General features: G+C 40.5%; 1 protein-coding gene across 9 annotated transcripts in view; it reads left to right on the plus strand.

The window, feature by feature from the left end:
• Window positions 1-1,472: 1,472 nt before the first annotated feature.
• The window catches only part of LOC122769580 (electrogenic sodium bicarbonate cotransporter 1-like), a 45,120-nt gene continuing 20,178 nt past the window's right edge, over window positions 1,473-26,414 (plus strand). The window contains exons 1-9 of one of the 9 annotated variants that reach the window (XM_044026218.1): window positions 1,478-1,732; window positions 2,409-2,508; window positions 6,073-6,146; window positions 12,094-12,258; window positions 18,007-18,142; window positions 19,861-20,021; window positions 21,998-22,177; window positions 23,658-23,753; window positions 24,903-24,979. In XM_044026218.1, the coding sequence (XP_043882153.1) occupies window positions 2,492-2,508; window positions 6,073-6,146; window positions 12,094-12,258; window positions 18,007-18,142; window positions 19,861-20,021; window positions 21,998-22,177; window positions 23,658-23,753; window positions 24,903-24,979 (906 nt within the window). In that variant the 5' untranslated portion in view covers window positions 1,478-1,732; window positions 2,409-2,491. Of the gene's footprint in view, window positions 1,733-2,408; window positions 2,509-5,800; window positions 6,147-12,093; window positions 12,259-18,006; window positions 18,143-19,860; window positions 20,022-21,997; window positions 22,178-23,657; window positions 23,754-24,902; window positions 24,980-26,414 lie in introns of those variants that run through there. The other 8 variants (XM_044026222.1, XM_044026223.1, XM_044026220.1 and 5 more) reach the window with 8 other exon arrangements.

The following is a 26,414-nucleotide window of genomic DNA, read 5'->3' on the forward strand; positions in this document are numbered from 1 at the left end:
AGTATATAGTTATAGTTATGAGAATGTTCATTCTGATCTGAGAAAGGCACCAAAGCGACTGAGAAAAACTGTAATTTGAGAAATGCAAACTCAAGAGAACGAAAGGTTACACAACAAACATGGTTTATGTGTACATGACAGACAGACATATATAGGTAGGTACTGTATAGATAGATAGATAGATAGATACCAACACTTGCGACACTTATTGAGGCAAGAGACTAAGCGCTACGTGGCCTCTCTATGGTCATTGTTTTGATTTCATAGCTCATTTGTGGAATCGGGTTTGACATTGTTTTCAGCAAACAAGTGTTGATGAATCTCTCTACAGTCTGAACGTGCCCTGATTCAGAGCAGATGTGTGCGTGTGACGGACGGCTGTCACACAGACCGCAGTCCGTCTGTCGCCTTCTTCAACTCTCAGGCAAACACGTGTATCCAAACCAGGAAAGCTGACTGAGGCCATTATAGTCAGCTGAAGCCAATGTGTCTCACTCTGCTGCTAAAATTGATTCAATTGAGACAAATTTGCTCATTTCACTGGTACTTTTGTCCTTAATCTTCTTTATCTTTTTTTAAGCTTCATTAAATACACATTTTGCTCTACAACATTTGGTATAATGGCAATCAAGCTGAACTGAATACAATTTTGAATCTACACTTATGAGAAGAGATGCTGTTTTTTTTGTATTTTTTTTTAAGCGATTCAGATTAGGGTAACTTCTTTTTAATTCTTCTTTTCAAGGTAACACATAATTCATCTTATATCAAAAGCCTACTGACCACTATGACCTGCCAGTGCTGCTGCAGTAACTGATAGTAAAACAGTGCAAACAGGTTGTTTCCTATTGACTCAAATCAAATGACCTTGAGAAAACAGCAAAAACGAGACAATATTACATATATATATTACATATATAATATATAACATATATAATATAACAACCTTTGTCCAATATAAAGAAACAGGCCAGGTCTTTTATTTGTGTTTTTGTGTGTGGCTGTTCTCCTATCGATCCAAAACTGCCAATAAATCAATCAATGACCACTGGGTCTTGACATGTTGCCTCCAACAGATGGCGCTGGAGACTCAAAATACTCCAAATAAATAAATAAACACTTCGTGTCCAGGCAGCGACCAGCTTGAGGACACTGCAATAATCCTGAAATGCCTCTTAAGAGGGTGTTATTGGCTTAAAGGCCAAAACATACACAACAGTTAGTTTTTGTTGGCGCAAGCAGGAATACATGTACACAGTGTACACAATCAGTGACACTTTAAGGATAATAAGTGTATTTATTATTATAATTGTTGTACAATAACAACCCTTTATTTGTATTTCTTGATTGTTTTTTGTTATTAACCTTTTCTTTTGTTCACAATTTAAGTACAGTCCACATACATGCTGGCTGCATGTTGAACTCGGTGTGCTCTGGCCACAGCTGTAGCCTGTAATGATTTGCTCTCACTGAGTATAGAATATAAAAATAGTTTGGAGGGATGATGGTGCAGCGGCGGTGGAGCAGATTGACCTCCCACCGGAGGAGTGGCGTTGACAGAAGGATGGTCCAGGAGACAGAGGAGGCAGCATGCTGAACGCAGCCGCCGCTCAACGCTGCCTACAAACTTGCCCGATATGTGACGGGACGCTTCTTTACCTTCATGACACCGCAGGGGTAATAACGGGAGCCGCGCACACGCACACGGGAGCCACACATAACAGAAACAGCGGTAAGCGCGCATACAACTTATCCGCGTGGAGTTATTTCTCAAGGCCGTGCGCACTTCGAGGAGGCGTCTTACTTATAAATCACCAAGATTGATGTTATTTTGCTTCCAGTTGTGTTTTAAACCCCTTCCTCAGTGTCTTTTAACACATTTAGACACATTTTGATTTTCTTCTTTTTTTTACCTGGGCTGTGCGTAAATGCGCACCTGGAATCTAATTTGCTTTTTAGCCAACACGTTCAAAGGAACACCTACTCTACTTGGATTTGACTTTAGCAGATTCTATGGTCGTTTTTCTTCTCCAAACTCCTGCGGTTTCAAGCGTTACATAATTGGAGCCAACGCTTGTGCGTAAATTGCCCTGGCATTTGTCACAGCATTACTGCAGTTCTCAGCACGTCGCACAAACAGAATCAGCATGACATTTGTGTTCATTTTCATTTTTGTGTGCCTGTGGTTCTGATATAATAACCGTTGTATAAACATGTATGCGAGTTTCCAAATTTGGGAATAACAGCAGGTGTATAAAGTCTTACTTTCATACCCATGCTATGTAATAGCCTTTGGTTTTGTCTCATGATGTAATTGTAGGTGAAGAGACTTTTTTCTTAGAGTTTTGGGAAAGCATTGGATGTACAGGAAGCAATGAAAATGACCTCTCCGTGTGTTCCTTTGTCAGGGCAAACATCAGCAGCTCTGGTGATCCACTCTGCTCAGCACATTCTGGAAGGAAGGAGCTGTATCTCACTGTAATCTGAAGAGATGAGCGGCAACAAGAAGTAAGTGACTGGAACAAGGTTATCACTCCGTGCAGACTTTACTTTTCATTGAGCAAGTGCATGTGTGTGCAGGAGCCTGAAAACAACGTCTGATGCATAACGTGAGGGGCAATAAAGGCGAACTACGGGCAAAAGTGTGACTATAACAAGCTCAGACAGAAACATGACATTTTGTTCTCCCTGTCACTTCCTTAGCTGATTAGACTGCAGCTTTTTTTAGGTTGAGGTAAATAAAAAGTACGTTGTGTAATGATCTGTGTAATCAAACCCCAGGGTTTGAAATAAATAAACTATGTAAAGGTCAAGTACCTCTTTACTTTGCTAAAGTTTCAGCAGCCAAACACGAACAGCCATGTACATGCTTTGCAATGATTGTTGCCTCAAAGAAGAACAAATCTCACATACAGTTGTACATACAGTACTGATTACAAATGTGGCTGTGCATCAGTTTTTTTAAATCGAGTGTTGGCAACTGAGGGCAACACAGCATCATTATCATTGGGATCCATGAAACAAGCTCTTGTTTGAGGTCAATTTAATATTCCAGTGTCTAACCCTGTGGAGAGAGCCTTACATCAAAACGGTTAGCACCTGAGTGATACAGTACAATCATGTTTGATATTGATTATGATCATCATTTCATCCTTCAAATAGCTGAATTCTGCTCTCCTGCTCTCTGCTTTCCACGTGAGCCGTGTTTATTTTGGGTACGCAGTGGAAAACTTTGTGACTCTTTGATTTTGTTTTTCCAACCTCATTTATAGTGAAAACTATGGTTTGGCAAAAGTCCAACATCGGTGTCATTAACAAACAAAAAAAAGAAACCAGCAGTGATCTTTTCACCTTGTGGGTTTTATGACAATCGGATGAGCCCAGGACATTTTTGCTAACTTGATTGATGTCCAGGATAAGAGACACACATGACCTGGACACATTTATTCATATCTCATGATGTGATGGACAGATACCGTACACCATGACAAGACTGTTTGATGTTTCCATGGTTTAGACACAGCGTGGCATCAGCGCAGGTACAGAGAACACTCCTCTCTACAAAGATAGTGGATGTAAGCTACACATACAGATTATAGTTGGCCTTACAAGGACAGGGAGACTGATATGGTATCTGTGAAGTGATAACAGATAGCTGCTAATTTACAATCACGAGTGCAAAGTAACAGCCTATTGTATTTTGAAGGTTTCCCTATATTTGTGATCAAATGTAGACTTTTTGGTCTAGTTTTCTTTCTTTCATTTGTTGGTTTTCTTCTTTTCACATTCTTCCTACGCCCCATGCCAAAAACTTTAAAATATTATCAGTGTAAATATTATGCAGTTAGAAAGTATTTTATTATTAATCCCAGTAGACAGTTGTTAAAGTTAAAAGGACATTCCCAAGAACTCATAACACACTCAAGACCAGGTCCCATGAAAGTTACCAGCTTTTGTATGTATGTAAAAATGGATATGTTTTTATTTCATGTATATTGAAACAAAAAGCTGTTTCTGTCTGACTGTAGTTAAATAACAACATAAAAGTATAGAGAGTATTGTAATATTGTGTCACAAGATATAAACTCTGGGTGTAGAGCTCCTAACAGAAGTGAATGAAGTTGAAGCTGATTCAAAGACAAGTCAGTCTGTAGGTATGTTGCACAATTCAAACAAATAATACGAAAACATATGGTAATACAATCAATGGCAATCACTTTAAGTTACTTCTCCTGCATTATGCAACTCAGAAATCGCTGTAAAATGTTTATTTTTTTACTTTATTAACCGGTATATTAAAAGGCAAGGTTTCTCATTTTGTTTGTGTCACAGCTACAAAAACCTGAACCTGAACTGCTACACGTATTTTCTTTTTTTGTGAATGCACAAAAATGTTATAAACAAATAAAAAAATTGTTGTAAGGTAAGTAGTTTGCAGACATGAATAGAGATAGAGATAAATACGCAAACTGTTAACAATAATAAATAACAGATTTGATTATTTTAGTTTCATATTCATACTCTTTTCAAATAAAGCCAGAATGTGTGAAGTTCAGAGTAGAAACATAAAATGGGGGCAGACCTGTTTGGGCTGTCAGCTCAGTAGAGTTTCACTTGTTATGTCCTCAGTTTTTCTATAGGTGGCAATGGAGGGAGATGGTAGAACAGTGTTGGTAGGGTAGAGAAGGAGCCCCTCTGCTTAACCGTGGAAAAAAACAAAATCACACTTCAGGGCTCAGAGCAGACCGAGCAACACCTTTACTACAACTAATGATTAAAAAAAAAAATGAATGGATTCTAAATTTCTCATGGCAAATTTCACGAAATAGGCCAAGATGTATGTGTTTGTTTTGAAGATTGAGTCCATGATAGTCGAATGTTGCAAAACATACAACACAAGACAGTGAGGTGTGAGACCGAATGACACACTATCAATCACCAATTCAAACTTAAGGCCTAGAAAGACGCCCGTCCTTCTCTACCTCCTTCTACAACTTTTACTACTGATAATACTGATTATTAATATCACTGTTGCTGAATAAGCGTGTCCAGATGTGCTGGTGTTTGTTGGTGATATTATCAGAGTTAAACCCAGGACTTCAGCAGTGGCGATGTTACACAACAAATTCATTTTTTAATGTGTGAAGGATTATTTAAAGTCATCACCCTCGGTACTGCAACTCATCACATAATGAAACAAACCAAACTTGTTTTGCTCAAATGAAACATGTCTAATCCTCTATATGTCGATGTTTGCTGGGAAACAGCAGTGTCAGTTTGAGGCGACGACTACATTTTTGTGTAAAACCATCTTGGGCGGCAGCGAAGGTTCCGACGCTCCAGCCTGTTGTGGTTTTGTGTGTGTGTGTGTGTGTGTGTTGTCACTTAAGTAAAGCCAGCGTAATCCTGTAAGGGCGGATGAGTAGACAGACATGTGATGCCCCACTTGTTTGTAAGGTGGAGGGTGCTGAAGAGGGGGCCGGCAGGCATTAACTACCAGATGGTGAGGCTTTGTCATGTGTGTGTGGGTGTGTGATTAGACACAACACCTTTTTCTCTCCCTCCCTCTCTCTCTCTCTGACGTTGTTTTTTTGCAGCAATATTAAAACACTACACCTCAATTCAGTGTCTAATTAACTTGAAACAGAGTCACCTAGATTTGAATGGTTTCTAGTCTCACTTACTTCATTTTGTACATGACAAACACCAGTCCCTGTGACATTACGCCCAATTAGCAGAGACTTCCTGTCGTCTCCCTCACCCTCCTCCATCAGATTAAATCCTTTACACTGCACCTATTGGCTGGACACTTTGCCCTTCTGAAGGACGACATGCGTTCTCACACTTGAAGATTGTTCACGTTGTTATTTTTCTTTTTTATCTCTAAATGCTGAGGTGGTCACGTACGGTGTTGTCAATGAGTCTTTAGCGGGTCGAGATGAGCGCCACCAGCAGCACGAAACTCAGTCCCAATCCGAATTTACTGCAGGTGAACGAGCCGAAGCGCTATGGCTCCACGCTGTCGCTGGAGGAAAAGTGTGAGCAGTCTTTCTTCCTCTTTTACTACTACAGGGTGGAGGACGAGGCGGTGCTGGACCGGGGGGCATCCTTACAGAAGCACAAGTGTGACGACGAGGAGGTAGAGGGTAAGTTTACCTACATTCTCTCTGAATGTGAGATTTCTGAAAGATTTCTGAGATATGTCAAATCAGCTTTTTTAAATGTGAGATATACTTTCCTTTTTTTTTTTTTTCTAAAATGCATTTTACTTCAGGACCACCCTCACCTGTTTAATAATCTGGCAGGAGAAAGATGTAGAATGAAGAGCATGTGATCCTGTGTTTACCTTACTAATTTGCTTGAAGACCTATAGAACCAACAACTAGAGAGCAGGGGGAAAACACCCCAGAACATTGGCTTATGTTAAAATGTCTGTCTTATTTTCAGTGACCATTTTCTTTTACCCTAACCTCAAACAAATTCAACCTGGTAACTGCTGATTAGTGGAACTAGGTTAGTCTGACACGGTGGTGACACACTACCCTGGACCTAATATAACACTTTCCTTGGTTCCAGTCCAGTGGATTAATAGACTTGGCATAGAACCAGTTTTACAATCCAACATCCTCCTGTAGCTTTTTGTTGTTGTTGTTGTTGGTGTTTTATGAAATTTGAATAGCTAATCTTAAACATTGTTAATGGCAAAACTGTTATATATTTTTAAGTCATATACATAATTGATTTGCATGCAGTATAAATCTATTATATACAGTATTAAGTCTGCATTACACCTTGCCTCACTAGTGTTACGTATGTGCGGACTGTGTTAGATGTCACTTTTTAACAAGCTGCAGAAGCCTACAAATTGATTTTCTCATTCTACAGAGCAGGGGCCTCAAACTCACATGACACTAGTTTGGTCAGTAGAGGGCCAGTCGAGTGAAAAAAAAGTCAAACTTTTACACTTAAAAAGATACAGAAATGACAATATTTGTGATGATATTTCACGTAATTTCAAAATATTTGTGTTGATATGGAACGATAGATAGTTCACAATATTACATTACATGTCATTTAGCAGACGCTTTTATCCAAAGCGACTTACAAAAGTGCATTTAAACATTCATTTATTTAAACAATAAAAATATATTTATGACGCAAGAACACTTAATTAACTCTGAGGGGACCTATGCTATAGAAATGAATGTGAAACCTGTATGCTGTATGTGTGGTTTGTTATCAGTGATTTAAGATCTATAGGTTTGTAGTAAACGTGATGTAAGTTGTAGAGATTTGTAGTGAAGTGAAGTCGTTTAAGCAGCTCATTTCTTCCAAACACAGTTAATGCAGCAGAGACAGCAGAGCAGAATTTGCTCAGCAGTGTCCTTCATGCTGTTGATCAACATTTTGTCAGGTGTCACCTCAGCTTGAACTCACTCTGTCTAACTTCCTGTGCATAAACCAGCATCTCATGCTGTGTCCGCATGTGTCCCAATCTCTCTCTGGACTTTCCACTGATCTCACCGTCACTGATTTAAAAAAAAAAAAAGAAGAAAAAAAAATGAGAAAAAGACGAGACAAGGTGGTTTGAGATTTTACACATTGTACAAGATAAAGCTCTTGCTTTGGTCCAATGGCCAAATTATCTTAATCTGACACTGCTTAGTCTGTGTTTGCATTCCACTAACATGTTTGGTGTCTGACCCTGTGTCACAGACAACGTCAATGATCAAAATAGATGATCTAGTTTCACAGCTTAAGTCCCACTTGATTAAGGATGGCCAGATACCTCTTTTTTTCTTTTTTTTTTTGCCTGATACTGAAACTGACATCACAACCTTGAGTAACTACAGATACGATTATCAGTCCAGTGCAGTCGTTTTTATGTCTTTTAAAGTACCAAACTGTACTATTATTCTGCTCATTGTATTTATCTTACATTTATGCTGTCTCTGAAATTTGATAATTATGGTCACATTCAATATAGTGCCTGTATGTTAATTATGATATATATGCTGTTATTATAGTAGTTCTTATGCAAATCCGACATGTTTTTTATTCTTCTAAACACACATTTGTTATGAACTCATGTTTAAGTGATGCAAGATTGTATGTAGGTCTGCAAATAATAATACCTTTCCTAAAAACAGTTAGAAAATGCTTAACAAACGTCAAAATGACATTGTCGTGAAACAATTATCTTGTCCACAAACCAAAGATAATAGCTTATCTGTCATAGAGAAGCAAAAAAGAGCATAATTTATTCAAATTTAACATGGTTAGTTAGAGAACCACTCAAACTGACTGGTTATTAAAAAACTTGCACATTAATTTAGTCTACTTAGAGATTCATTGTCGCTGTCCTCACTGTATACGCCACTCATGTCATTCTAAGTGTCAAAAGTTTTCAGATTAACCGCTCAGTCAGAAACACCGTCTTCTAAAGCTAATAAGAGCAGTTGTCCACATCTCCACATCTCTCCCTCTCCATCCAACAGTTCAGTATTAGCATGCTGATAGTGCCGTGTAGCGTGTTGCCATCCTCCCCACTGGGCAGGTCCCAGCAGTGTTGTTACTGTGGAAACTGGCAATGGCGTTGCATCTCCTCAGAAATCTAGTGAGGGAAACAAACCTCCCTGCAAAACACAAGCATCTCATTTCATTCACTGCGTGTTCTAACGGCCCGCTCCAAAAGAAGTTCTTGCTCCACGGCCAAAAAAGGAGCGGAAGTCGTTTTACAAAGCTGCTCTGGCAGTGTGCAAATCTTCCTTTCCATCGCCTTGACTCAACTGTTTTTTTATTCCACCTCCATTACTCTTCCCTCTTTCTCTCGGCTCTTGTCTTGTTGCTGTTCAGCAAACGTCTTCACCCTCTGCTTTACTGCTCATCTGTCACCTCTAATGGCAACATGGCCTTTCTTCTTTCTGTCCGTCTACTGTACGTCTCTGTTCCCCTCTTGCCGTCGTCCAGCCATCTGCCTCTTTGATCTTGATTCTATGAAGTTCCTAGACAATACATTTCTGTTCCAAACAGCACAGTGGTCATTTTCATGCCCAGCACCCACTTTGTGTAGGTGGCTAATGCACATCAGCGCTTCCATGGTCGTGTAGGTCTTAAGATGAGGTTTGGTCATGGCGGGTGCGTTGCTATGTTGAAGCAGCAGAAAATCATTGTTCCATTAATCAACAAATACCTTGACAAATAAGTCAATGACACAGTATTTTCCTGCTTATTTAAACAGTATATTAGATGTGCCATGTAGTTACACACAGGATGCCCAGCGCTCCCCATTAAGGGTTAAATTAAGTTAAAATTAGGGCGAATGTCAGTGTATTTCCTTATCCTGTGCAGTCTAATGTAGGGGTGGGAATCACAGGCTACCTCACAGTACGATACGATATGCAATACATGGTCCTCGATACCAATAATATCATGATACAATGATACTGTGATAATCAATGTATTGCAAGATGATCATATAGTGATATCTGACTGAAGGAAACAAAACGTCCATGAATAGTTAAAAGTGCAGGATTTTTTTATTTATTCACAACATAGAGAACAAAGTGCATAAACTCTATGTATTGAATGTGGATGGAGCATCTCTTAACGTAGCTTTAACTCCCCAGTCTTGAGCCAGCTAACTTCCACTCAAGTTTCCCTCAGCGCCACCGTGAGGAGACATGAAGTAGTGACGCCCGGCGAGTGACACTGGCAGGAACTGTTTACTTAATTTATTTATTAATTAAAATATCAAAATTTGCCCTGGAGTATAGATTATTATATTGCACAAGGAAGGATGACGATATATCACCAAATCGATATTTTGACCCACCCCTAATCTAATGGAGTTGTTGATGGATCCACTGACCAAGGACCATGCACCTGTAATATAAGATAATCTTCTTGCGTGCCTTCAACTCGAGCACAAGTTCACTTCACATCTCCAGTTTCCTGCATTCACCGTTTAAAAGGCAGTGCTCCAGATACAGGCGCAACTGGCTTTTAAAGGGAACCACGTGAATCAAGTGAAACTCGAAATTGGCTTCATTGGTGTGCTGCCCAAAAATACCCCTAGAAATGATTTGGACACTAAATACAACTTCTTTGCACCGGCACCTCACTGTCCGCCCAGATTATAGGCTGTGCAACTAGAAAAAGGAGTTGGACACGCCCTAACGCACTTTAAACCATGCGCTATAGATCATTTAAATATGACCCATGACCGCTCAAAGCACTTGACACTACAGTTTTACCTTTCTGTCACACATCATGCAGAGCTATTCACACATTGCTGGTCTCCTAAAATACAGTAGCTCCAGTATAGAAGAGTATAGCTCTAGCCTGAGCCCACAGAAGCCTCATATTTCCAATGTTTGGATGATTATAGTGTTACAGAGATTAACTGCGATGCCAAAGACAACTCAAAAATATCTCTCATTGCCTTTACAAGTAAGCAAATTAGCAACTTTTGGGTGCCTGGTAAAACAGTCTTATGTTGTTAGGTTCAAGTCAACTCAAGTCCATTTTATTGATACAGCATAGCCCAACACCACAGATCATAAATCCACCATCTTTAGTTGAACCTGCTGTGACCATCTCACTGAACTTGCTCCATCTCAGTTTTGTTTTCTAGGATACATTTTTTGTTGTCCTTTTCACAGTGAATGACGCCAGCGGGGTATTTCGCCACATTCGATTGATCCCCTTCCCTGTGTTTTCATGTTATCATATAAACACGGGACAGGTGCCGTCATTGTTGAACCAAAAGTTCAGAGAGGGGTGTGGTGTGGGTGATACTGGTTCTGTCTTCTTTTCTTTTTTTTTCTTTCAGAAAAGTCCTTCTGTCTTTGTCTCTTTGCCTCCGTCTGTCTGTCTCTCCCACAATGTTTCTCCATTTCTCGTTTGTCTTTGTTCATTTTGACTTTATTTCACTGAAGAAGCTGTGAAATGTTTCCCGTATAGTGCTTCATATGCCACTGTTATTATATTTATATTATTATTATTATGATTGAATCACACAAAAAAAATCACAGTATAGGTCGTCATAAACACAGAAGCAGTAAATTTCTCTTTTTGAGGAAACGATGCACAAAGCGTCTTGGATCTTCCTCGTCCCTGATGTTGAGTATTTGCTTGTCACGCTGAATCGTCGGGATCAGTGAATTTAGATGAACCCCTAAAACACAAGGCATTGTGGTACGAGCGAATAATGAGCGCCGTTGTGCATCAAGAGAGATCATTGTTTGTTATGTTGAGGAGTTCAGCCACTTCCTGGTTGGGTCATGTGCTGGCTTTGGCTCAGTGTGACTCTGATCGCATAGAGCCTTTTGTCTCAGGAGCACTTTCGGTGTTTTACAAACCTCTGTACCAGAAGTTTTATTAGAGATCTGATTTGAAATAGTTTTCATGAAATACTGGTGCAAATCAGCTAAAACCTAGTTCACACCTGCAGCAGTCAATAAGTTAGTTAAGGATAAATCTATATATCTATACCGTCCACTTATCCTTTGAGCGACACGAGCTGGGCCAGAGGAGAGACAGACAGGTCACCAGCCTGTCACTAATGTGCTGAATCAGAGGCACACGTACAGTGTATAGTGTATATATAAAAGACAAATGACCAGCATGTATTGCATTCTGGCATGACGTCTGTGTTATTGGCATAAAGTGTGGTCCACTTGTCATTAATGATGCTAAGCCAGCGAACTACCTGTAAAACTACACGTCCTTTTGTTGGTGTGATGCCAGCTTTCATGAGAAGGACACAGTCATGCCATCTTCACCGCGACATGCTACTTTCTCTATCCAAATATTTGTTTTGACAGTGAACCGAAACCTTGACCCCGGCTGCGTTACGCTGTCTTTGATATGTTGGGGGTGCCACACGAGAATGTTCTCCACGGAGCAGATGTGAATAGTGGTTATTTACTGTAACTCACTTCCTTTTGTGGTCACATCACGTTGTTATTATGTGTTATTATGCTCTTACCTAACAGGGATGATATGATTGTATCTTTCATTTTCAGGTGCTTAATTTGCATCATAGCTGAGTTACCTCATCTGCTGTTTGTTGTAATGTTATTTTTGCAGGTCACCACACTATTTACATCGGCGTGCACGTGCCCAAGAGTTACCGACGTCGGAGGCGCCACCGTCGGAAAACCGGCCACAAGGACAGGAAGGAGAGGTCAACAGAGGGCACCCTTGACAAGTCGGACAACGATGAGACCAGCAACAGCATCCTCAAACCTCTCAGTAAGTTCTGATGGATTCCACGTCAATGCCGATTAAGATTCACGTCTGTCCTCTCTTGAAGCTGCTCTTTTCAGGGAGGGGGAGAAAAAAAAAGAACCCCTGCCAGTCTCCGTGACCCCACAAAGTTGCTGAGTCCACTCAGTGGACAGAAATAACCTCGCGTGTCGAGTCCATTTTGACACAGCAGAGTGAACTTTCATTGGAAGTAACGGCTGTTCGCATAAAACCATACTGGTGTTTGATATAAGCCCTTTGAGTGTGTGCCTTTCTGTGTCCTTTGCCCTTGGTTGTGGACATAAGTGTATCTGTCTTTGTGTGCGTCCTGGTGTGCCAGCATGTATTCTTGGTTGGCTGGAGCTTCTTCTGTCCCATGGAGTGAAAAATTGAGATGTGGCCTTAGGCCTGAGTGAGAGTGAGAGGAGAGTGGACGGAAGGTCAGTTTTGGAGATTGGGAGTTAAAGTTAAATCTAACGTGTTTTTCCTCGGCTGTGTTCAAGTTGAGGTTTGAAACCGTGTCAGACTGATCTATGCAGTTTTATATTAACATTCTATCAATCCAAGGCCTAAAGATGTCTTGTATAGGGTCGCGTTGGGGATGTAAAGTTTCTTTTTAATACATTTTTATGAATACATCCCATAAAATCCAACCTATAACGGCTACGTTTCTCTGCATGTGTGTGAAAGGATTGCCCATTCCTGAAAAACCCCAGTGTAGTCACGCTTTGATTAAGTAACACCTGAAACCCTGCATGCTGTTTATTTGGAACAACACTGGTAATTCTCCATTCATGGAAAACGCCACTATGTTGGCAGGGGAACGTGTGCGGTGACGTTTTGTCAACACCGCACTCATCTGCTGGTTCATATGGGAGGAAGCGCGTAAATGCTGTTTATGCTACGCCGAGTTTCTCTGGTTGGAATTAGTGAAGTGTGCGCCGACATGGCAAAACAGCACAGACATAGACCGAGCGCACTTGTTGTGGTGTTGTCGTGTGCCAAATGCTCAATTAGTTTTTATTGTGTGTAAACAGACATTTGTACATCTCTTACACGTTTTAAAATGATTCATTGAAAAATTATTGTTTCAACCATGAATGTAAGTCAAGACATAAATATTTGCTTTATGTTGCAAAACCTGTGGTTCTTTCTAACAAAGCCAAGGCTTCACACACTGTACAACATGCAAATATGTCATTTACATGCTCGGTGGATAGTTGTTGATAGAGTTGATAGAAATTCCACATTTACTTATCATTAACTAAAAATAATCATATAAGCTGCATTTCATGCACGTGGCTAACTTGTGCTGAAATGATTAGGTTCTTGTACCTTTTGTCGAGTCAGAGCAATGTTTTCACAGCTAAAATCAAATGTGGAAGAATCTGTCCAGCATGAAAGAGTGGACAGACATGCAGTATAACGTCCTGCTGTTCCTCACTGCTCTCCTCCATGACACTCTCACTGGGAATCAGAGGCGGCCCCAGGGGAAGACCCTCGTCCGTCTGTTGTAACGACTGAAAACGTCTTTTTGTTTGCTTACATGAACACTGCAGGAACTGTGAACACATCTCCTGGTTTGCATGTGTGTCCACTACACAGATATCTGACCCCTGCTTATTTTGATGAGCTTGTTTCCCCTTTTTCTTTTCCCAAAGTCAGAGGGAGACCAAGCTAAGACGGCAGTGTTGTGTTCACTTTTATGACTGAATTTCAATGTAATGTCACTTCTCGTAAGAAAAGAATGCTTAGACTTTCATAGATGATGCAAAAGTGGAGGTACACACGTCAGCTTTTTCCTCTAAATTTAAATCTTTTAGGTTTGAAAGAGAGAAAAAAATAGATTTTCAAAAGTATTCATACAATTCTATGATGCAACAACTTGAGCTTTGACAGAAGGAAGTTTACCTTCACATTCTCATGTTGAATGTGGTCATTAGAAGGAAACCTAGTCAGATTAAGACTCAAACATAAGGCATGGCTGCACACTTGCCGTACCTGCAGACAGTAGAGTGCTCGTCTCATTTATACATCTTCCCCTTGCAGCTGGTATTTGTTACATTTTCATCACAACATGCCCTCCTCAGCTGTAACAACAAAATACCAGAGCTCCCTGTTCTGGGTATGAATGCTTTGCTCTCAATGGATGGCCCTCAGGGTTTCACTCTGCATTCAAACAAATCCCCAATCACAGCCTGTGTGCGAGCTTGCCCTGCATACTGAATGGAGAGTGTTTCCCGATTCCCCACTCGTCCTCTCCTCTTGTCTTTGAATGAGGTGCTGCGGTGTGCTTTGCGTTATCGCCGCATGTACGGTCACAGACAATGACCGTGCCATTGGATCCCATGTTGCCTTTTACAGTGCTGTGTTTTTTTGAAAAAGGTCAGAGGAGAAGGAAGGTATTTGTGTAGGATGCATGTCAAGAGTGGGACTAAACAGGCCTTTAGTGGCAGTCATACTAAGCTTTCTACTGGGCAGCGGGCATTCTTCCTCCATCCACTATCCCATGAGCCTCTGCTGCTGGGACAAAGTCCTCTTTGTGTGCCCATGGCTCTTGGCTAGAGCACACACAGCTTTGAAATTGCGTTTGAACGATGGGATTTTCATTTCCATCCCTCCTTTTGGTGCTTGCTCTCACCCCCTTTGCTTTCGCTCTGCCCCGAGTCTCACCCTTCCTAGCCCTCCTCACCCTCACTCCCACCTTCTCTCTTAGCAACTACTTGAGTGGGACAGTATTGCATTGACACCAACACTGTGCTTGTTTTCAAGTCCCTCCTGGAAAGCAGCAGTTTATCATGAAGAATTAGAAAATCTCTCTTGGACACATCTTGAGAAGACACTTTTTGGTGTGTTGCCTGCTGTGTCAGTGAATTCATTTTTTTCTTCTTTAAAGGTCCAGTGTTTTAAATTTAAGAGGAGGTTATTGGCAGAGATTGAATATACTCCCCTAAGTGTGTTTGTATAAGGGTGAAATCTCTTTAAAATTAAAAAAGATTTAGCTTTTTTTATTCTAGAATGTATTTTATATAGGCAAGGGGGTTTGTTCTACAGAGGCCTCCATCTCAAAGTGCGCACAATCTTCCTCTGCAATATGAGGAGAAACAACATACGTCCTGGTTGGGAAAAGGAGGAGTGTGCAGAGGAGTACTCACTCTGCAGTCTCACCCTTAGATGTCACTAAATCTCACAAACTGGGCCTTTAAGGATAACAATTCTGAGCACCTCTTCACAATTAGCAATATGGTTTTTAGAAAATAACAATCTGTTAACACTGGGTGTTCCATTGTTTTACTGTAGAATAATTCAATAATAAAATATTCCATTCTGCTCCTGAGAAAGAAAGCCCAACTTCTCCTTCTTTTTTTTTATTACTTGTGTGCATGAAATGAGCCCGAGGCTCTTACCCTCACCTTGCACAGCTGTCTGCATTGTTTGCACATCATTTTGGCCGTATAGCAGGTATTTAGCGCTTGTTTTAACTGTTTACTGTAATCAGTGTAAATCACTAAGTGTCAGCTGAATGTGTGAAACGCACATGTAAATTACTTCAGCTAAAGTGTTATTAAACAGGTCGTGGAGACTTAAGCTAGTTGCAGCTTGTGGGAGTGTGTGTGTGTGTGTGAACTGTGTGAAGGCAGACACTTTATCCTCCACCTAGTAATCTTATAGCTGCTTGTCTGGTGTGTTTCTCTACCTGTTGTTATTGTGCTGCAGAAAAAAAGGGGGGAAAAGACGCAATGAGGTGAAACTTAAGGCTTTCATTTACAGTTTTACTAATGACCAAGTGAATGAATGAGTCAGTGCGGTGGGTGGCAATTTAGTTAAAACATCTCCTGCAAAGGAAAAGAAACAGAAATAAACCAGATTGTTGTTGCTCCCCTGTGCTTTTACTTCCACACCTTCATTAAAAAAGGTCTGCTTGCAAATGTTAATGATGGCAAACATGATCAAGATTAAAGGGGGGAAATCTCTGAAAAATTATATTTTGACATATTGAATGTCATCAGTATTACAGCAAGCTGTTACGTAATAGTAGATTAGACCTCCAACATACACACACACACACACAGACACAGACACAGCCTAAACAAGGCATTAGCCCCAACCTCAACCATAACCAGTCAATGCCTTAAGATTAACCTAACCACATTTCAAAACGTAACCCTAAATAAATTTCAAAGTCACTGGTTTCAATGACTTCAGAGGACATTACTTGACCACTAACCTTAACCATAATTCCTACTGGCCTAATCCTAATCCTAACCCTGACCCTGACCCTAACCTAAACCTAACCTCAGCCTAACTTTAAAACTTGTCCTCACCTTAATATGTAGTAATTTAAGGACTTGATTTGTGTCCCCATAAGGAAGACAAGTCCCCATAATGTGACTGTGTAAGGATTTAGGTCCCCACAACATAAGGAATGCCAGGTGTGTGTACACACACACACACACACACACACACTGGTCTTTCTGCATTTTTAAGGACCCTCAATAACATAATGCATTACTCAGCTTTGACAGTAACCATAACAACAGTTTGCTCATTGAGCCTTGGTCTGCTGTTGAATTCAAAACCAAGCTTCACCCTTAAACAAGCCGACATATCATGAGTGAGTGAGTCGCCGTGTCTTGACTGGTATAGTTAGAAAAAAACCACACGTGTACTCAATGACAATAAACATGACTACACTGCATTTACAGAACTAGCATATTATGTGTACATGATGAGCCATGAGTGGACATGGATGCAGGTGCAGTAACAGTTTTCACGTGGATCTCCATCGCGCAGCGTGAGCACGTGACACGAGGAGTTTACAGTATCTACACACAGTAGCAGCCTGATTCCTGGAGCAGAGGTGCCATTGTTTCGTGAATGTGAGCTTTACTGTGAACAAGCGTCTGATGGTGGTCATGTATGGTTGTTTGTTGATGACATAATCTCTGTGTGTGGTTTGCAGCTTCATTAAAAAAAAAAAAAAAAAAAAAAAGGGGTTGTAATCGTTTGTCTGTTCTCATTCAAAGTTCAAATCTTTTTACTTTGGATGCGGCAACTTATCATGACGTCGACCTGAACACTATAATTCATCCGCGGCTCTTATTGAAATTCTGTTTGGCTGTTTAGTGTTGCTCTCTAAATATTCAAATGAGAAGAACAAGGGTGAAGGAAAGCCAAGCCTCTGCTGAAGAATAGGCCAGTTTGTGAACCATTTCCTAATTGTTAATGAGGGGCTCCAGGGCAGCTTGCCAAGGTGGCAGGGCCAATGGCGAAGGCATGTTTGAACAGTGAAGGGGGAGGCACTTGCTGCGGGGACCTTGTCACTGAGGGGACCCCTAAACCCCATCGGCCCCCTCCTACCTGGTTCGCAGAGTGTTGGAGAAGGCAGCTGAGAGTGGCTGTCACTTCTACCTAAGACTTTAATGAGGGTTTAGCTGCTGCTTATGGACTCTGGTCCCTTTCTGACTGGCTAACTGAGGAGCAAACCCTGGTTCAGTTGATTGGGACACTACAGGGGGGTCAGCAAGTCTTAAAAGATGTCCAACAACAATAATAATCAAGAGGAGAGGGAGGAAAAGGAAGAGGACTCAAACGAGAAAGAAGAGGAGGTCATGGTGAAAATCCCACCACCTCCACCTCCTCCTGAGATCAACGGGAAGGGTCCAGCCGAGGAGGACAAGTCATTACCCAAAACAATGCCCAATGGCCACCAGAGTCAGCCTATGAACCGCAGTATTTTTCCTCTCTCCACAGTCTCACCGGCAGCAGAGAGGATCCGCTTCATCCTTGGGGAGGAGGATGATGGCCCGGCTCCCCCTCAACTCTTCACTGAGTTGGATGAGCTGCTGTCAGTGGATGGACAGGAGATGGAGTGGAAGGAGACGGCCAGGTAAGAATCTCAGTGTCACGCGTTCTCCTCTCCATGTTCTCTGTTTCCATGAGGGGTAGAAAACTTCTCCAGTCACTCACTATGAATTAAAAATGAAAAATATACAGTTGACTTTGAAAAGTCACGTACACAGCAAAATTCTTTATTGAGGCTCAACTGTAGATATTTTTAAACAGCACAGAGCCTGGGAAATGGCTGCACAAACATCTGTAAACTTCTGCTCCTTGACAGTCTGAAATCAGTTTGTCAAGCACTAGGGGCATTTACTGTGTGCACTGCACTTGGAGCAGCATTTACAGAGAACTCATACAGCTCCACAGGTTTCTCCTGTGTGGCCCACTATGGGATGGGATAGGACAGAGATGGGGTGATTGTTTATGCATCATTAGTGTCGGATGAGTGAAGCGCTCTCAGGGGGAAACTCGATCCTGACGCTGCTGTTTGAGGCTCAGGATGAGGTGACTTGTTGTCCTATCCTCTCACCAATTGTACCGCAGAAAGAAGTTACAGTAGATTTGGTGATACCTTTTGAATGATTTGCAGAGGAACTGTCAGCTGTCACAAAGTCTCAATTTTATTTGTGCCTCCAGCACCAATAATCCAACATTTTAATCCACTTTCTGTCTTCTAAATTATGCGGGAATCACATAAACACGTGCAATTATTACTCAATAAAGGGCACAATTCTCCAGCTTTACCTTGAATTAGCATGGCAAAATTCAAGTGGAGATGCTAGAGCTTTACAATTCCAAAGAAACCAACCATTTATAACCTTATTTTAACCTAAATACATGACAGGAAAAATATACATGATTTATGGTATTTAAAACTATTGACATGACCTATGAGTTTTATATACTGAGGAGGTTCAGCAAGCTTCAGTAGGCAGAGATACAACATTGAGAACAAATGCATTAACAAAGACGAAAAGTGAAAAGAATTTTAGTGATGATTGAAAAAGAAAGAAAATATTTTCTTTTTGTACAAGGGAAGATTTCTCTGCAAAGTAAGTAAATCAATACAAGATGAGCTGCAAAGGTTAAAGAGGTGCAGACTTGTTTAAAGTGTCTCTTATATTTAACTCTGCAAGAGTAACAGGTCATAAAAAGGTGAAATAAATCAATCTTGCATCCACAACGTCAAACTTCTAAATCTGCAAATAACTGCAGAGATTAAGATGTGGTGCAATGTTTCGCCAAGTGCACTCAGGGGGACTCGCACCGAATAAAAGGTCTCACAAGTGCTGTGTAGTGCTGGCTGTACGCCAAGTGCAATTTGGCAGCCAAACTGGACAAATAAAACCCTGCTATAGGAACAACTGCTCAGTACCAGTTCACTTTGTCATCTATCTGACTCTGGGGAAGCAGGGATGAGGAGGGTTTAAAATGTGCATGAAGAAAGTAACAATAATAATAATAATAATAATATTTAATAATAAAAAAAATACCTGAACAATGAACAAAAGAAAGTAATAAATTCACAGCAGTGAAATTAATCAATAATTAAACAACATAAATAAATAAAGTGCATTTACTATTTCTCCCTGTTACATGTTTGCTCCACATGACAGATGTGTTATTAGTCTTTTTTCATGTGAGAGTTAGGATATTCTGACGTCACTGTATTCTGTGACTTCCTGTTTTTATAATCTGAATTATGTGAGCGGTTTCCAATTAATCCAATTTCTCACTTTGTTTTTTTTTTTGGAATTCCTCCAGGTGGATTAAGTTTGAGGAGAAGGTAGAGAAAGGAGGTGAACGCTGGAGTAAACCTCACGTGGCGACGCTGTCCTTACACAGTCTGTTTGAACTGCGGACGTGCATCGAGAAAGGCACCATCATGCTGGACATGGAAGCTTCCACTCTTCCTCAGGTTGTTGGTAAGTTGCCCTCAGATCAACAGATGAATTGGCATTAAGTCCAGACACTGCTAATCTGGTTACGTTAACCAGATTCAAAGACCAAAGAAGATTCTTCTAGTGATGGTCAACAGTCAGAAAGACAAAAAACACTGGTTTTTACTCGTCCTTGTAACACAGGAGGCAACTAAGTGGCGTGTTTTTGTAAAACTCTTCCTTTCTGTTAAAATGCAGCACCAGATGTTTCCTGCAAATCTTTACAATGGAAATTGACTTTGACAAGCATAATTTAATCAAAGTTTCTAGTCACCTTAAAGCTGGAGGAGGCACCTCCTCTAGGTTCTGTTTACATAAATCTGACCATGACAGGAAAACGTTGACCAATCACAGAGCAGTTCAGACAGAGAGATGTCGCTCCTATTGGCTCCACCTTCATTTTAACACAATTGCATTATGCTGCAGAGCAGTGCAGAAAATGGAATCACAATCGAACATGTGCTAATCTGGTGGGAAGAGCACAGAAGCAGAGGGGCGAGATCTCAAAACGTTCAACACTAAACTGATTTTGAGCGATCTTGCCTACAGCTTAACATGGTCATGATGATGTACATGATGTTTTGTACTGTAATTGTGTTTTACACATCAGGGAGTGCCAAAGATATGTTGTTGTTACGACAATAAAGCCTGTCCTATCCTATATCCTGTTGGAGAATGTGTCATTGTCAATGCAGCGTCGACATATACAGTAAATCTTTGATATCAGAAATCAGTCAAGTGAATGACGACATTTTATGTCACGGGAGAAGTATTCTTTTGATGTTTCCATTGTCCACTTGTCTCTTCTAAATTGTTGCTGTCCCACAATTGACATTGTGTGTCTGTGATAGCAGGTCCTGCCTGCCACTTCAATTTGATCTGCTCTGTGATGTACACTAAACTGCAGAGTTGTGTTTCTATGTGGTGAATGCAAATCACACAATTCCTATTTTCAAAAGTAGGCCAAAGGCCAAAGCTTAGGTTCACGTTGAGCCTCAAACAGGTTAGGCATAAACGTCCTCATTTGAGGACAGCCAGCGCTCTTCAGTAGCTTTTAGATTATTATGTCATGCCCTCCAATCGGATGTCACCACCCCACTGCTTTGTGTGCATGAGGGCGCAGGAGGAAGAGTTACCACTCGGTGATTCATGTGAATTAATTGCCCGTGCTGCATGGGCCGCACAGGCCGAGCGGAGCGGGGCCTCTTGCTTTGGGGCCGGCTGACTTGACGGATGGGCCATTAACGGCGCTGCCCTCCACAAGAGGGGAGAAACTCCCCTGAAGCTGTGATCCATCAGCATTCACTTTTCTGACCCTCTTTTTAAAAATAGGCTAGACCTTTTGATTGAGTCATTTCACGATGCCATGAGCACATAAGCACACAGGAGCATCGCTGTGTGGGACACTAATTGAGTCTGAAGAGACTGCTTATGGTGACTTAATTATTTTCAGTGAGTGTGGCGCTGGTGTAAAATTCTCACTGAAGAGGGTTGACCCAAAATACAACCATTTAAAAATAGAGCAGGATCGCCTTGACGACTGTGCACGTTGATTCCTTCCTCTTAAAGCCTTTAATCACATTCTTTTAAATTAAATTAAATAGTTTCCTGTTAACACTCCTCGAAATGTTTTAAGTTTTGTGGTCTAGATTGATAGAAGTACGGAAGAGCATTAGGGCCACATGTAAAACAAAACAAAACAGGAAATCAATTCTTAGAATAAAGTCGAAATTCTGAGATTATTCTGAGAAAAAAGTCCGATTTTTTCTCAGAATTCTGACTTTTACGGTGCCTAATAAGCAGAAGTGACAGTGAGGTTCTTCTGGCTTTTCTTAAAGACTAAAAACTTATATTTGAAGAGAAAAGGAGAAAAGAACACTAACTACTTGTTACTGGGCAGAATAATGAAATGTTTCACATCAAATGTCACTCTTCATCGTCTCTCCTCTCTTTGCTCTCAGACATGATCACTGACAACCAGATTGAGATCGGGCAGCTGAAAGCCGAACTGAAGGACAAAGTGATGTACACGTTGCTACGGAAACATCGCAAACAGACCAAGAAGTCCAACCTGCGCTCTCTGGCCGACATCGGCAAGACGGTCTCCAGTGCAAGTAGGCTGTTTTCCAACCAGGAAAACGGTAATACTGATGCCAGTTTGGTGCAGTCTTCATTATTCATTCATTATTATGTCAATTATTTAAGGAATTATTTAAGGAAAATGTTTTAATAACTTTACAAACATTTTTATGTTAGATTAGATTAAGATCCTTTATGGATCCTCATGGGGGAAATACAGATGTTACAGTTCAGTAAAATAGAATAAATGAATAAATAAATAGAAGCAATAGTGTTATTGGTTTATTGTACGATATATTATCATCATACTGTAGTACCAGTGTTGATATTTACCACTACTACTACTACTACTACTTCTAATTAGATCCTTTTTAGGTTATAGCTAACAATAAAGGACACTCTGCTGCCCTCCACTGCATTAACCCAATAACAATTTGGACTAACTACAAAAGAAATACAGTATTATTATTAACAGATGAGGAAAAACAACATTCCTTGAGTTGTCATAATTTATACTGTAATTTCAAACTCTTAACGTGAATAATCTTTGTGCTACTGTCATTTAACCAGTGACTCTGTCGATGTGTTTTGCTAACAAAAATGTGAATGTGTACTCACTGTGCTTGCTGCACTAACTGAGACATAATGTGATCAGAAGTTTGTCAGGGGACATTTGATCCCAGAGTCAGTGCATATAGCACTCGTGAGGAAAGTCCATGGAAAATCATAAAACCGGTGCAGGATTTTAAGATGTGACTATCAGAGTGTATATCACTCAGAATCTGAATATGATGTTCTCATATGATGTCTCACCTCATGCTACTTTGAATTTTGTTGGAAAATGCGACTGTGATTTTTTCAAAATTGCAAAAATATCTTAATTCAGATTCATGCACATTCAAAAGTCACTGTTTGGCTATTTGAATATAATTTTAAGTAATTTATTTGATGGATGTATGATCATCTGGTGTGATTTGCCCTAAAGGCCTTACTCATGTTCCTTCTGTTACAAAAATCCTTTGTTTTTGAAATAGGAAGAAACAGCTAATGAATATGTGACTCAGCAGCAAACAGAGAATTTAAAATAAAAACAGTGAGCTTTATAGATGGGTCTTTGGAGGGTTATTTATCTGCTGCTGTCACATTAATGAATGTGATTTATAACTTCTATAAACCCCTCGTGCGTTGTTGCACAAACGGAAACTCACCATGTAACAGCCAGACTGTACTGGACTGGACTGTACTGAGATAAAAATACACTGATAATCAATAACCGATCCCATTGTCGGGATAAAGTATGTCTACTCATGTGGTAAAATACATCGTGACTCATGTTTTTCTGTCCATCAACCCATGATCTCTGTGTTTCACGACACTCCTGCTCCTCACTCCACTCTTTCTCTGCACAGCTTATTCCAGATAAATCCAGATTAACAAATCTCATGCTATGGCCTTTAACCCTCTAGTCATTGTCTGCCTGCTGTCTAATTTTTCTGCTTGCCTTTTCTTTCTGCTTCCCTGGATTGGGTCTGTTAATAAAAGCTCGTAGTCCTCTTGAGAACTCTCTGACTTGCCTGTCGGGTCGCATTTCAATGGAGGACTTGCAGAGCCAGAGGAGTACCAGCATGGACTGGCTCAGTAAGTTCACTAAACACAGTCTACATTCACACTGCAGAACACGGACGAGTCCTCAATCACTGCTGCTGTATCTCGAGGCCGCGTTCACACCTGGTATGAACATGTACATCCTCAAGAATTGTTCACATCTGGCATTGAAACTCATCCTGGATGTGTCTCCCGTGGCCACTTGTGACATCTTTGGTCGCTTGTGTATTTTTCAAGTGGTTGACAAAGTGATTTTGACATACTATGGACTCAGATTCCAGCTGCAGTTTGAATGTAGTCAGAACAACATGTATGTTTTCTAGAGTATTGATAGAAATAGTAATAGGCAGTAGTGTCATAGTTTTTAGTTTTAGTTTTGGTTTTAAATTGATCTCCCACATCCCAATACTCCCCAAATATTCCCTTTTAATTGATTTTAATCCAGTCCTCTATAGCTATATTTAAATAATTGACCCTTAAAAAAAAATCCTTTGACTGGCTGCATCATACTGACTAATGTTATTACCGTCAGTGCTCGGGGGGGCAGATGAATGAAAGGCTGCAGTGGCATCAGAATTTGCACAAGTCTAACAGCTGTTTTCCTTGTATTGACTTGAATATAATGCGTCGAGCTGAAACCAAACGTCAGTCAGACTGAAGTTCATCTGCTTCATATCAGGAAAACACTTAATTAAAGACTGATGTGAAAGACGGACACTGAGATGATCATTTTGGCTCTATTTAGAATACAGATTTTCATTTATAATTATCCGTGGTATTCAATTATAGATTAGTTTATGCATGCGACTTTTTGGAAATCCAACAAAAAAGTCTTCACTGTGTTAAAATGAAGGTATTTAATGCTAAAATGGTGTATCATCGACCAGGTTACATTTAGCTCATATTTAATGACAGCAAATGGTTTCACCGGAAAACCTTCAACAGATACTTAGTCTAATCTGAGCGCCATCTGCGATATTCTGCGGTGCTTTCCAGAAACTGTGGTTTGCATGAGTCTCACTGCTGTCCTGGTGTTCCTCTCTGCGCTGCATGGATAAAGCAAACTGTCTGGGCCACTGTCTTTCCTTGGGTCTCTGCCGTCCTGTCGTCCAAACAGTTCCTACACATCATTGTTGAAAGTGAAGGTGGTCTAACTGTTCAGGGTTGCTGTGATTTTAACAGATAGTCCAGCCACGGCCCACAAGAACCTGACGTCCAACAGCATGAACGACATTTCTGACAAGCCAGTAAAAGATCAGGTGAGTCACCCTGATGTTAAAATCAAGTTTTTGTCTCCTTTCCATTATGTTTTTCATTGTTATTTCTTTGAGATTTCTTTCTCTTTGTGGACACCAAGGGTCTCTCTCTTGGTCTTGCTATTTAAGGAACCTTGAGAAGAAACAAAATACCTTTAATTTGATTTAAAGAAGAACGTGCCTTTTCCAGACTTAGGGCCATAAAAATCTGACCAGTGGTGATAATCCTATATTTACCAGCCAAATGATTTGTTAGTAAACAGAACTCTTTAAACCACAGATTACAGGACTGGATTGTGGCCTTAAAACTTATCTCTAAAGCCCCTTGTCCACCTATGGTCCCAGTTTGCCTCGGCCTGGCACAGTCAAAACACATAATAACTGTGCCAATGCGAGGCGAGGCAAATCGAGTCCTGCTCGTGGAAACACGCCATTAGTCTGATTTAGCTCCGTCCTGCAGTCCAAACTAACTTTGTATCCACTGGTTTACAGCAGTGATTACATTGTATTAAAGTACATCGTCGTAGCCACTGTTGTCATCATGCAGCTGCTCTGAACCTGCTGCAGAATGTTTCGTATAATAAATAACACCCAAACACGCCTTTTCCACTATGACTTTCAACGAGAAGTGGGCTTTTCCTTTGCCCTCGGGTGTTTATATGGCTCACACTTATCTCCCGCTATCTTTCCTTTAGGTGAGTTTCAGGAAACACAGGACAACATCAGCTGTCATTATGTGCGTCTCAGTGGGTCAGAGAGAATGCTCGTTCATAATGTGTCGGAATATGATGAAGTCGCCAAATGTTTGTTTGCTGTGCTTGTGAATGGACTTAGTCACGATTTAATTACCTCTGTGTGGAACATGATATCAGTTCAAATTAGTAGTAGCAACTAAATAAATGATTGATCAATTTATCTTGATGCTCCTGCTGAAATCGATGAAAAGACCAATGCTAATAAAAATACATAATACATAATAACACAAACAGTAATATAAAATGGATAAAACAATAAAAAGCATTAAAACATGAGGACGACAAACCATAACACAATAAAACAGGCATTTGGTGAAATCTCGACACAGAACTGCGACTAAATGAAATAAGAAGTGACTGCAGACGTTAAGTAAAGAGTGTTAAAGTTATTAAAAGTAGTCATTCCAAGGACAATAAAAGTACTTTGTATATTTTTATTTACAGGAAGCACTAGTCTCTCTGTTTTGGTGTTTTTCCAGAATATTTCCATTAAACTGTAAGATCCACAGATTGTGACAGAGGAATCGTTAGACAAGAGTTCCACTGTTCTCAGCAGATTTGTGGTCATATGGTCTCATCTCAGACTTGACCTCTGAAGAGAAGAGAATCAGGTCACACAGACCCACTCAGTTCTCTTGTGGGACAGAAAGAGTAGGAATGAGGCGACTGGACAGGAAACACAT

The sequence above is a fragment of the Solea senegalensis genome, linkage group LG5 (genome assembly GCF_019176455.1).
Source record: "Solea senegalensis isolate Sse05_10M linkage group LG5, IFAPA_SoseM_1, whole genome shotgun sequence".
NCBI lineage: Eukaryota > Metazoa > Chordata > Actinopteri > Pleuronectiformes > Soleidae > Solea > Solea senegalensis.